Raw genomic sequence first — 12,850 nt, forward strand, 5'->3', positions numbered from 1 at the left:
TTTGAAGCACATTCCCCTCTGCTGTTGCCGGGGCCTGGCATTATTCCCATTTTACAGATGAAGCAGCCGAGGGTTGGGACTAAAGGACTAGGGGTGACCACGCCGCTGTGGGGAGGGATGGGGAGGAAATGGGAGGGACCTGGGCTCTGACCCTCAGTTTGAAGACAGCTACAGAGGAGCTGGAGCATGGCCAGGCCTGCTTTCCCAGAGGCCACTGACTAACGCCAGCCTTCTCTTTCCTGACAGGGGCACCCTGGCAAAGAAGGCCCTCCGGGAGAGAAGGGAGGCCAGGTGGGTACCGGCCGTGCCCTCGGCCCCTCCAGCATCTCCTGCGGGATGGGCAGCGCTGGCCCCCCCCGTTCTGGGACCCCCAGTCCAGAAGGGGCTTCCTGCCCTGTCCTCACCATCCTGAGACACCCTGCGGACCCGCCTTCCCCGTGGGGCTGGGCAGTGCCCGCATGCCTACCCCTGCGGTCCGACCTGGGACGTCCATCCGCTCTGCTTGGAGCGCGAGGGCAGTGTGCTGGGGGCAGGCAAGCTCTCCGGCTTGTTCTGGAAGGATGCAGGGGTGGCCCAGAGTGAGCCCTGCGCCCTCCACCTGAGATAGGGCTAACGCGCTTTCCCCTCTGGTTCCAGGGTCCGCCCGGCCCCCAGGGCCCCATCGGCTACCCAGGCCCTCGTGGAGTCAAGGTGAGGGTCTTACAGCCTCGGGTCTTCCTGGAGGTCAAGGTCGGGACTGCGGGGCACGGCTGGGCCGGTTTTAGAGATTCCTCTGTGCTTTAACCTCCCTCCTGCCCAAAAACTGGGGTGGCCCTGGTCTGGGAGGTTGGGTCCCAGAATGTGGGCCGGAGCAGGTGAGGGAGGGGCCCGCGGGGCCAGGAGGGGCTGCAGTGGAGCAGGGCACGCTCCCCGGGGTGTCTAGGACAGCACGAGCAACACGGTGGTGGCCGTCTGCCGGGACGGGGCGGCACCCTTCTGCCCCGGGCTCCTTCTACTGTCACCACCTGCCAACTGACCTGCTGCTCTGGAGCCCCTCAGAGGCAGCGGATCTCAGCCCAGGGGACGAGCTGGGCGCCCTTTCCTGGGATGCTTGGAGCTGTTTCTTCCAGGCCGATCGCATCTGGGCAGACCTCGTTGTTGGGAGATGCGTTCGTGGGAGACGTCCATTTATTCACATCGTGTTGAAAGGCTCCTGGAACCGCGTTAAATGGGCGCAGAGGTCCAGAGCAATACTCCAGACACAGGGCCCTGTCTGTTTGCCCTGAGCTGACTGGGTTTGCTTTGAGCTGTGCGATTTAGTCTCAATGATGCTGCCCTCTGGACATTCACACGCAGAGGGATGTGCCCCCAGGGGTGTGTGTGGGGAGAGCCCTTCTTTCTTGGGCTGGAGATGCTGCCATGTCTTCAATCTCAGGCTTCCCACCCGCAGGAAAGCTAAGGGTGGTCTTTCTTTCAAAATGACTGTAATTTGATGTGAAGTATCATATATACGAACTTGCATAAAACATCTGGTTTATCTTGGGGGATTTGCAGGAACACACCCATAAGCTCCAGAGTCCCCACCTGTGTCGTCCGCGGTCCTTTATACTTTCAAGCATTTTTCCACATCAGGGTTCTGTGTGGAGGACACAGAACCCCAAGACTTCAGTTTTTAGTAACTTACCCCAAATTACCCCTAAATCCATGCAGAAGCCAGGACTCAACCCTGGACTTGCTTATTCCTAACCAAGTACCCCATCCTGACCCCAAGGGGCTCCGACTTCCATTTCCCAGAATTGGGATGTTCCAAGGTCAAGGGCAGAGAGATGCCCCAGGTCAGGACCCTTAGACAGGCGGCTTCTCTCTGAAGCAGATTTTCGCCCCACGCGCTGCCTAGTGAGTTTATAAGGGCGGTGATTTAGCAACTGTGCTGATTGTGTGAGCTCTGTGCGTGTTTATTTTACAAATTCCCATTGCACAAAGAGCCCGTGCCAGCCACCGTACACGGCCAACGCATGATGCCGCTTCTGTGAGCCGGGACGGTGTCTGCCCTGAGATGTTTGTGGAGAATGCTCTTATCTTGTCGGTCTGATTAAAATTCATCCGTGATATGAGCAGTCCCACTAGACGGGCAAGTGGAGGGTGGAAGGAAAAGCAAGACTGAACGCTATTTTCATTGGAGAAGTAGATTGCAGAGCCCGTGGCGTGATGAGCCCCAGAGGGCGCTGATGGCGGAGGTGGGATGGGAAGTCCTGGTGTCACCGTCAGAGACCAAGGTCCTTAGCTTTCCTCCACTGGAGCCCTGCCTTCCTCCTGGGAAAAGTGCCCCTCCAAGCTCTTTGATCTCACTGACCTTTAAGCATCCCCCAGGCTGCCCTCTGACTTGCCCCTTCCTCAGGGGTCTGTTTGGGCTTGACTGTCAGCAAATCAAATCACCCGCTTACTGAGCCTACGGGAGCTGCGTGGGCTGGCGAAAGTCCCCCAGTACGAACTCACTGGAGGCCTTGGGAAGGCCCTGTCCCCCTCTGTGCCCTCACAGCTGCTGGCCCAGCAACTCCTTCCACTCGGCTGTTCTGTGACCTCTGACCTCGCTCCCTGAGCGCTGGACCACCAGGGCCATGGTGGGAGCTCTAGTCCAGGGGTTCTCACCCAGGGCAGAGTCTTCCCCCAGGGACGCCTGGAGACATTTCTGACCGTCTCGGCTTGGAGGGGCAGGGCAGAGGTCAGGGAGGCTGTCCAACCCCCTACAGCCTCGCAACAACAAACTATCCAGACCCTGAAGGCGACAGCACGAGGCTGGGAAACCCTGGTCTGTTTGTCTCCTTGGCCCCATTCCCCTGGCCTCGGGCGGGTCATGAGACGGTAGAACTTTAGGTCTGGGAGGGATCTGAGCAATGCCGTCTTACCCTCTTCTTTCTGGAAGTGCGTGGGCAGGGGAAGCCCACCTGGCCTGCCCGGCAAGGGAGAGGGGACCTGGTGCCAGAGCCCCCCCACCCCGACATCAGGGTTTCGGGGTAACTGGCCTCCCCTCTGTCCTGAAGCCGACCATGGCCTGGGCCGATGGAGCCAAGGGCACAGGCCAAGCCCAGCTCTCTGCGTGTGTCCGGCCCCGTCCCTCTGTCCCTCCACAGCTTTTCTCAGCTCTCCTGGGCTTCAGAGAAAAGGCTCAGAACTGCAAATTCTGTGCAAGGTTCTTGCTACAAGAGGGCAGCTGGCAGCCCGAGGGACCCGGCTGCAGCCTCAGCTGGACCCGAACGGGAGACCCGGCCTCTCTGGGGCCCCGCGGGCTGGTGGCTTGAGGAAGCTTGTGGCAGTCAGTCGGGGGCAGGCTCTGCAGCCTGCTGGCAGGTGGGGGGCACGGCTGTCAAGTCCATTCCAGGGATGGAGTGGTTTTTTCTGGGACACAGGGAGGGGGCTGGTCCTGCCCTGACAGTCTTGTTCAGCACGGGGATGAGAACGTCCCGAGCCGACGTGATGAGGGCAGTGGGAGTGGCTGGTGTCGTTAAGTGGTAACTATTATTACTAGCATTGTAGCGTATGATTATACGTTAGTAACAATAGAGAATGAAGATCATCCGACAGCACACAGCTCCGCTCACTGAACACCTGCTGTTTGCCGGGCGCTGTCCCCGGGCTTCCTGAGCCCCCCCCTCCCCCCAGCAGTGACGGGGGGACGGTTGTCATCACCCCCTCTTTCCAAGTGAGCAGAGGTCTGGGGCCTCGTCCGAGGCCACGTGTGGGGGGCCTGACCCCGTCTGCCTGATCCCAGAGCCCGAGCTCAGGCCTCACGCCCCCTCTGCTCCCCAAGCAGAGACAGAGAGAGAGACCGAGATGTTTCTGGAGGAGGGCAGGGTGTCAGTGGGCGACGCCCCGCACACCCGCAGAGCTCTCTCTCCCGAGACTGGGGACAGTGGGAGGGGACCGGTCTGTGTGGGACGCTCAGGCTCCCCTGGTGTTGGGGGTCAGGCCCGTTTTTTGTGGGGTCCGTAGAGGCTCGGGCTTGTGGCTGCTCACTTTTCTTCTCTGTTTGCGCAGGGGGCAGACGGCATCCGAGGTCTGAAGGGCACCAAGGGCGAGAAGGTGAGTGTCCCCTCCTTCCCTAGGGGCTTGGCCAAGAGCCGGGAAGGTCCACCCTGGGAACTTGAGTGAGCGTAGGCCACTGACATTTTGAACCCCCCAATTCACAAATAGCATGAATGTGTACAGCTCCCCCGTGAAATGCGGGACTAGGTAACAGAGACGCCGGCCGCCTGCTCGTCCTCGGCCCAGCCCGCAGGCGGGACAGCGCACGTCCCGAGACCCTTCCGGCGATGCCTGTCCCTTCCAGAGAGCTCTTCCTGGCCCCCCCCGTAAGGCCATCAGCAGCAGTCCCATTCCCCTTGGGGGCTCTTCCACCTGGCTCCCCCTCCTCAAACATCTGCCCGTCAGCCGCTACTGGGCCTACGGTGATGCTTGGACGAGACAGAGACGCTCCGAGAAACGGATGCTGACAGATTGGGTGCTGGGCTCCCCACTGCCCGGCCGTGCAGAGCTTTTGAACTCAAACAGGGTGACCAGGGCTGCAGCGCTCCCACTGCAGTCTGCAAAGCCAGCCAGAACTGCAGAATGCAAAGGGTTGACAGGAACACATCTCGCAAGGGACAGGGGGCCGGGCACTTACAATCCTCTGCCCAGCATGTCTGGCGCTGGTGTTGGGGCCCAGAGGCTCTGGGTGGGGGGACCTGGGTGGTGGGTTTTCTCATACAGACCGAGGCTCTCTCCGGTCCCCCGTGCAGGGTGAAGACGGCTTTCCGGGCTTCAAAGGAGACATGGGCATCAAGGGAGATCGGGTGAGTGTTTGGGGGCAGGGAAAGGTGGGCTGGGCGGGAGGCCCTGCTGGGGCCACAGGGCAGCTTCTCGGGACAGACGTGATGCCTCCGTGGGGGCTCCTGGGCCGCCGGCAGCTTCCAGCCCCTCCCCAGCTTCCAGCTCGGAGCCATGGCAGCTGGCACCTGGTCCTAAACCCCTGCTTACAGGGTCACCTGGCCCCTCTGCCCTGTGTCCTTGCCCTGCATTAGTGGGTCAGTGGGAACTTGTTTTTTTTTCTGGCTGATACCCTGGTTTGCAGAGCAATTCTTTTGGGTCAAGAAGGGTGACAGGTGTCTGGGGGAGAAGAAGGGGTCGCAGAAACGACCCAGCGCACCAGGGAGGGTAGCAGCCTGACCACGGCCACCGGCCGGTCACTGGCAGGGCCACACCCTGACCAGCGCCTTGAGTGTCTTGGCCCCCGAACACTTCAGCTGCTGTTCGAACCCCCAGACAACCCCTGTGTTCCGGGACCTCCTGCTGGGCTGTCAGAGGTTGCAACAACCTAGTTGGTTTTTAAGGAATGATTAACCTCAGCTCCAGGGAAGCTGGTGGGTGCTGGGGCGGGATGGCGTGTGCCACACGGCTGGTGCCCCACAGAAAGCCACTGGTGGCGTTTTTGTGCAGATGAGGAGAAGGTGATGCAGGTGGCACTTCAGGAAGTGGGGTTAGGGGGCCAGCTGCCTGCTGCCGCGGGGACACTTGGAAGTTCCCCCGACAAGTTCGGAATGAGCGGAGGCCAGGCAGAAGGGAGGGGGTGCCCACACCCCCAGTGAGCCCGCCGTGGCGGCAGCGGCATGCACGCCTGGACGGACGCCATCGTGGAAACAGTGCTCTCGTACAGGCCGCCCGCCTTGTGCCCCACAAAGCAGATGCCTTACCAGAACCTGCCAGGACCAGAGAGCCTGCACACTTGGCGCTTTGTCCCATGCTGAAAAGACAGACGTGATCTGGCGCTCTGTCAGAAGGGAGGGGAATAAAAGACAGGGGTTCATTGCACAGTCCTGTCCCAGTTATATTGCTGCTGAAGACAGCCTTTCTAGAACTTTCTCTGCGGTGACGACGTCCCACTTCTGAGGGCCTCTCTCTGTCTGGCTGGTGAAAGTCCCTTTTATCATCCTTTCCAACGACTTGATGCACACATTTGGGCCCATACTAGGAGAGTGCATTTTCAAAAGACGTTCCGCAGTTGCACGCCGTGCCCTGAGTGGACTTCTGGCTGGAATTGGATGAGGATGGACGGGGGTGGGGTGGGAGGGGACACTTCCTCAGCTGGGCAGCGAGGCTCCTCAGTCTTGATTTCTCCCAGAGAGGAATTTCTGCCCAGTGCTTGGCATTTCCTAATTTTCTGAGTGCTCAGAAAACACGGGAAGGATTCTTTTGTTGAACGAGAAAAGCACCTCTTAGGGACGGAGAGTCCTCGACCTGTAGACACACTGGGGCTGGGGAATAAGCGAGTCATTAGCTTTCTTTATCCGTGCAGCGCACATTTCTGTTGGGGGTTTGCGCAGCTGTCCTGCAGCTGTTCCTGGAAACCAGTGATCAGAGGAGGACCCATCAATAGACAGGGTGGGCACTCCGAGGCCGGGCCAGGCCCCTGCTGCTGCACTTGGCCACCCCCCAAGGCCCTCTTCCTTGTGTGGGCTCAGGCCTCCCCACCTGTTACTTGGGGAAGTTGGATGAGGTGACATTTCAGTTCTTCCGTCTCTGGATACACCCTGTGGGTCTCCCTTGTGCCATGACGCCCAGGCGTGGCCCAGCCAGGCCTTGTGGTCCATTTTGATACCTCCTGGGGCTTCAGGAGAAGAAAGCAGGTCCCCCAGTGCACGGCACTTCTGCTCTCTTTGGGGAAGTAGCAGTTCAGGGCTACCGTAGTCACCGAAGTTATTTTAGCCAAGAGGTGCTTGACTGGGAGAAGGTCATTGGGAACAGGAGAGTGGGGGCTTGAGTGTGGGCCCCGAGGGGCAGCGGCTGCTCAGCAGAGCCCTGGTCTCCTCGGTGCGAGGACGAGGGTCCGTCTGCTTGAGGGGGCCCAGCGGCTCTTACCGCCCTGGCCTGGGATCCGGCCCCTCACTCCCAGACGGTGGGGGGGACCTTGGGGGGCTAGAGACTCTGGGGGTCTCCTTCACCTTCTCTTTCTGAACTGCAGGGGGAGATCGGCCCACCTGGTCCCAGAGGGGAGGACGGTCCCGAAGGCCCCAAGGGTCGTGGAGGTCCGAACGGCGACCCGGGTCCTCTGGGACCCCCTGGGGAGAAGGTACGTGACACAGGAGGTTGACCGCTTCCCGGGGACAGTCTCTTCCCGATGGCCTCGGGCGTCCAGGCGGTGGCTTGGTCAGGCTGAGCCCCGGGTGGGAGCTGGTGCGAGTTCTGGCGTGGTTCCTGCCCCTTGACTCCACCCAGCACCCTCGTCCCCAAATCCACTCCTGGAAGAGTTCCTTCCTCCCGCTGGTCACAAAGCTCGGGGTCTGAGCTTGGCAACCACGTGCACCCTGTTTTGCGGCGGGGCAGGCCGGGCTTAGGGCTCCCGACAGCTGCTCTTACACCTGCAGGAGGCCGCCCACCCTCGTCTTGCTCCCCTACCCCCTACCTTCACGCCCCGAACAGGAACCGGCTCTGAGTGGCCCAAACATCCCGCCCTGTCCCGCCCCAAGGCTGGAACTCTTTTACAGAAGGATTGAACAAAATGTCACAGACAAAGAACTCTTTTCCTTTATTTGGAGCGTTTGCCTGCACCCACTATTGCTTCAGCAGTGGCGTCCATCCCTGCTCGAGGGCCGTTTGCTTGAAACCAGGCACGGCGCTCTCCGTGATGACCATGTCCTCGGCCTTTGGAGACTCCAGCCTGCTCCAGTCTCCTGCCAAGACACGCTCGCTTTCTCTCTGCTCAAGAGAAGCACAGAGCTGGCCATGAAATGCAACTCCTTTATTTCCCCAGGGAAAACTCGGAGTCCCAGGATTGCCCGGCTACCCAGGAAGACAAGGGCCAAAGGTAACTTACTAACTACCTTGTTAGATGTGACAATTGGCGTCTCCCTGCCCCACACACTATCACCCCTTTGCCCTCCCTGGCGTAGCTGCTGCGACAAAGCAGAAGGTCACAGTAGCTGTGTCTCGGTTCTGCCCCATTCACCACCGTCTGCGGTAATTTGGCTAAGTCAGAAGGAGGGGCCTGGACAGTTAGGTGAGCCTTTTCAGAGAAGGGGACCACCCAGCTGAGCGTGGGCTGCACCTCGGGATCCTCAGTGCCCCTGGCCTCGTGGGGACCGTTGTGCACTGGTTTCTCCACACCCAGAACTTGTGTACCTCTCTCAGATTTAACTCACCCTGCAGATCCAGAAGTTATTTGCTCATAACTGAGCATAAAAGAAAGATGAAACCTTTCTTATAGGAAATCATGCTTTATTTTACGTGTAACAGCTCCTTGAGGCTTTGCAAATCATTTAAAACATTTTTTTTTTAAATCTCACCTTTTATTATTCATGGTTCTTCCTTCAAAAATAACCAGCTGCCTTCACTAGAGACGTAACTAACAGCAAAAGAGAACTCGTGGGTCTCTCGGGTTTGCGTCCGTGCGTCCTGCCCTCCTTGGGCTTCAGGCCTCTGGACACCCCGCTTGTTAACAGAGGAAAGGCCCCGTGGGCTGGGCTGCAGCTCTAGGTATTTCCTTGCTGCTGATGGCAATGCTTAACATCAGTCCTTCCTGTGGAACGCGAAGGCCCCCACTCAGCAGCCGAATCCACAGCCACCATGCAGGGGAGATCATTTGCTGTGAAACAGGAGTTTCGTTTAGTATCTGCCAGCGATGTAGTCGCTGACTGCAGTGCTGTCCACTGTATTTGGAGGAAGAGAGGCTGATGGACCCATTTGCTCTCCTGAAATGCGTGTCCTTTTCGGGGAGGAGAGGAGAGAGAGGATGAGTTTGGGAGAGACGGGAGTAGGGGGAGAATATAGATCAAGTTCAGGCAGGTTTTTGGAAAGATGAGGGCAGAACCTTGAAGCTGCTCAGGCAGTTTGGACAGTCCTTGGGCGGTGACCCAGCTCCTGAGCCGAGCACTGTGAAGCCTGCATCCCAGGTTTTCCCGCCCTGAAGCTCGATACAGTCTCCTATTTGGAGCAGGCAGGCGGGCACGTGGGTGGCTTGGCAAAGCTCAGCACCCTGGGAGAAGTTCAAGGTTTGAACATCGGTCAACTTTTCCTGGTCTAAGCACACGTTCAGGTCAGGATTTTAAGTCACACAGAAAGTAGAGACGTACTGAAGAAATGCTTTAGACAGTGTCACTGGGAGCTCACGTGGTAAGTGTTTGGATATTCGTCCAATCAAAGCCCTTAAGTGCATCCCTGCCTGTGTGCACCTTGTAAAGTTCTAGAATTAAAGAGCTGTGCGAGGCCACAGTCGGTGCATAAATTTGCATTCATTTCTGACTTTATAAGCTGCCGTGCTTTATTTAGAGGTGTTCTGGGAAGATAACAAAACATGGCAACAAGGTGCAGAAAACAAATGTCATAAACGTGACATTCACACGTCATCTCCAGTTAATCTGAGTGGCACATGTTCCCTTTTCTTCCAAAACACCAGTGTTTTGCAGAGATGGGTGTGTGAGAGGAGGGTGTGGAGAGAGGGAGAAAGGGGGAGCCTGGTTAAGATTCAGTTCTGGTTTTTAGATTTGGAGTCTGTGAGATGTTCAGGAAATACTGAGTAGGCGGGTGGGTGGATGAGTGGTTTGGTGGATGGATAGACGGATGGTGGATGGATGGTGGATGGATGGTGGGTGGTGGGTGGGTAGATGGGTGGATGGTGGGTGGATGGATGGATGGTGGGTGGATGGTGTTTGGATGGATGGATGGATGGATGGTGGGTGATTTGCTGGTTGGATGGATGGGTGGGTGGGTGGGTATATAGTTGGATAGTGGGTGGGTAGATGGATGGATGGTGGGTGGGTAGATGGATAGACGGATGGTGGGTGGATGGTGGATGGATGGGTGGGTGGATGGATGGTGGGTGGATGGGGGTGGTGGGTAGATAGGTGGATGGTGGTGGGTAGACAGGTGGATGGATGGTGGGTAGATAGGTGGGTGGTGGGTGGGGAGATAGGTGGATGGATGGTGGGTGGATGGGGGTGGTGGGTAGATAGGTGGATGGTGGTGGGTAGACAGGTGGATGGATGGTGGGTAGATAGGTGGGTGGTGGGTGGGGAGATAGGTGGATGGTGGTGGGTAGACAGGAGGATGGATGGTGGGTGGATGGATGGTGGGTGGATGGGGGTGGTTGGTAGATAGGTGGGTGGTGGGTGGGTAGATAGGTGGATGGATGGTGGGTGGATGGGTGGGGGGTGGGTAGACAGGTGGATGGATGGTGGGTGGTGGGCAGTGGGTGGGTTCGGTCCGAGACTATGAACCCTAACAGACTCTTCTTCCTGCTGGCACAGGCAGCATAGCTTGTCCTCCTGACCAGGCTCTCAGACTTCTTCCCTGATTAACTCTCTTTCAGGGTTCTATCGGATTTCCTGGATTTCCTGGCGCCAACGGAGAGAAGGGTGGCCGGGTAAGGACGGTCTGACCTCTGCTCAGGCGGCTTGTTCTGCTGCCTTGGTATTTCGCGGGTATATTCTCTAATGCATCCTGTTTATTTCGCACCCACTTTGCTGCCAAAACTGCTTTCTGGAACAGCTGACCTTAAGCCTGTCCACTGAGCGCTGGTGACTCTTGGACCCCTGGGCGGGGCAGTGCCGCCGTAGAAAGGGCAGCGGGCCGGAGAGGAAGGCATGCTGAGAAAACAGCGCTTTCTCATGCACAGCCTCCATCCCGACAGCTCTTTTGGGTCACTGGCGAAACCCAGATTCTCCTCTTTCAGCCCAAGTGACTTTCCCTCCGGGCTAAGTTTAAAAGGAAGGAAAGGAGTTCTGCTTTGTATCTCACGGACTCTGCTCACCCAGGGTCAAGTCGCTTCCTTACTCCTCTTCCCACGCTGCTGCTGTCACGGGACCCCGCCAGGTGCCACGCGCTTTGCTTCCCTCTGTTGTCCCCCTGAGGGAAGGTGATCCGAAGTCTCAGGCTGGGGGAGCCGTCCTCCCAGCCCCCTGCCGGCCCAGGCCCTCCTGCAGGAGCTGCCCTGAGCGCTGCTTAGGGAAATCACGGGAGGCTGCCTGAGCGCTGCCACGCGGCCGAACAGGATAGGAAGGGTCCTCTTGGGCCTTTGGACTCTGAGCGGCCTTGTCCGCAGGCGTGTGGGGTGTGTGCAGAGCAGGCCTGGGGAAGACGCTGGGCCCAGGCCGGTCCCCTCCGCCCCAGGCTGGCCCCCCCCACACACAGACGGACGGGCTTCCCCTCCTCGGAGCGCTTGCTACAAACTAATGTTACTGCGTTTGAGCAGAGACAGTGAGATCTCTTGAAAGCAGGGAGGAAGAACTCAACCATCCACAATCCACGTACACGAACGTGTCTGCCAGGCTCACAAAAGAGAAAAACGGGGACTTTTCTGAGTGCAAGTCAACAGCGTAACCACAGGGAGACCTTTATCTATTTGTCTGTATCGGTATCTAGATGTGTCTACACCTGTGTCTGTATCTGCAATGTTTAGATGCATGTCTTGTCTATATCATGTCTATGTCTGTGTCTGTATCTGTAACTGTCTGTGTGTCCATCATCTACCTGCCTACCTGTCTGTCTAGTTCTTCCTTGTAGGGACAGTCTGACTAGTGTCTTTAGGGAAAGACTGTCATTTGAGAAAAGTGGTCCAGGGTCTGGTAAAAGCGTGGGAACCGCGGGGTGACAGGGTGGGCAGCCCCTGAGCTTGTGGAGAGCACAGGGCTTTCCGCACCACGTTGCCGTGAGAACCCCCAAAAGGGGTCATGACGGTTAACAGGGGGTCACGTGGTGTGACCACAGGCCCTGCCGTGGAGGAGCTGGACTGCAGATCCAGGCCCCGTGGGGTCACATAGAGCAGCAGAGGCCTGGCCGTGGCTCTGGGGGCTGGCACTCTGGTCCAAGCTCTGCTCCCCTCCTCTGCCCCTCATGCTTCTCCGCCTCCCCGCTCCCGGGCTGAGAAGGTTGGGCAGATGCCCGGATGCCCCCCGGCCCTCACGGGCCGTTGTTCCAGTGCGTCAGCACGTGGATCACCAGGGTCACCACTGAAAATGGGTTGTTGGAAAGCAGGGGGGCCTGGGGCCAGGAGACTTCCTCCTGTTCTGAGGTTCGGACGTGGTTCCTGGGGCCTGAAACCTGGACACCCCGAGGAAACGATCTACTCCGGGATTTACAGGGATTGTCGAGTTGCCTGTGGCTGTATCGTGGCCACGTGGGTGGGCGTGGCCGCCAGCATTTAGAGAGAGCTGGGATGGCAAAGATGCCAACTCTTCCAGAAGCGAGTGGTTGGGCCGTGGTCAAGCATGACAGGCGCACACGTCTGTTCACTGTGGGAGAAATGTGCCTGGGGCACGGGGGGGCTCAGTGCCCCCCAGGATCCAGGGGAAAATGGCCACGTCTGTCCCCAGGAAGCGTCTGAGATCACCCTGCTTGCCGCGAACAAGTTAGTGCCGCCGTTTTAGTGCACGTCCTGGCAGACGGACAAGCCCCCGGGTCTGAGACCCCGAGCATTCATTGCTTAGCCGTGGGCTCCCCGTGTCCCTGCACCCAGGAGAGGACCCTGGAGTCACGAGACTCAGCACTTATGGCACGTCTGCCCATCCTCCCCTCCGGAGAGTCAGATGCCTTTATTCTGGAACCTTCCCCACGGAAGGAAGGAGGAATCCACCTTGGTTCTCCTGCCCTGGACTCCAGATCTCCCCAGGTCTCCACTCCGAGGCTGTCTGCCCACAAGCACCCTCGCCGTCCTTGGCTCAGAGGATGGAGTGTGTGGGATGCTGAGGAATCCAGGGGGAAGTGTCTCCCGGGGCAGTGGCCTTCCCGCAGCCCTTTCCCCGGGGTTTTGAACTTGCAGTGTCGGCGCCCGTCCTGCTCTCTCGTCCTCGTCAAACTGAGTTACAGGCTTGTTCTTATGTCGCTGTGTCTGTCTGTTCTTGCAAAC

At 58.5% G+C, this 12,850-nt stretch overlaps 1 protein-coding gene across 2 annotated transcripts in view; it reads left to right on the forward strand.

Moving 5' to 3' along the window:
• Window positions 1-12,850, forward strand: part of COL5A1 (collagen type V alpha 1 chain) — a 158,985-nt gene that overhangs the window by 100,933 nt on the left and 45,202 nt on the right. For both annotated transcript variants that reach the window (XM_068553373.1, XM_068553375.1), the window contains exons 26-32: window positions 247-291; window positions 637-690; window positions 4,015-4,059; window positions 4,755-4,808; window positions 6,974-7,081; window positions 7,763-7,816; window positions 10,316-10,369. In XM_068553373.1, the coding sequence (XP_068409474.1) occupies window positions 247-291; window positions 637-690; window positions 4,015-4,059; window positions 4,755-4,808; window positions 6,974-7,081; window positions 7,763-7,816; window positions 10,316-10,369 (414 nt within the window). The remainder of the gene's footprint in view (window positions 1-246; window positions 292-636; window positions 691-4,014; window positions 4,060-4,754; window positions 4,809-6,973; window positions 7,082-7,762; window positions 7,817-10,315; window positions 10,370-12,850) is intronic.

The sequence above is a fragment of the Eschrichtius robustus genome, chromosome 10, assembly GCF_028021215.1.
Source record: "Eschrichtius robustus isolate mEscRob2 chromosome 10, mEscRob2.pri, whole genome shotgun sequence".
Classification (NCBI taxonomy): domain Eukaryota; kingdom Metazoa; phylum Chordata; class Mammalia; order Artiodactyla; family Eschrichtiidae; genus Eschrichtius; species Eschrichtius robustus.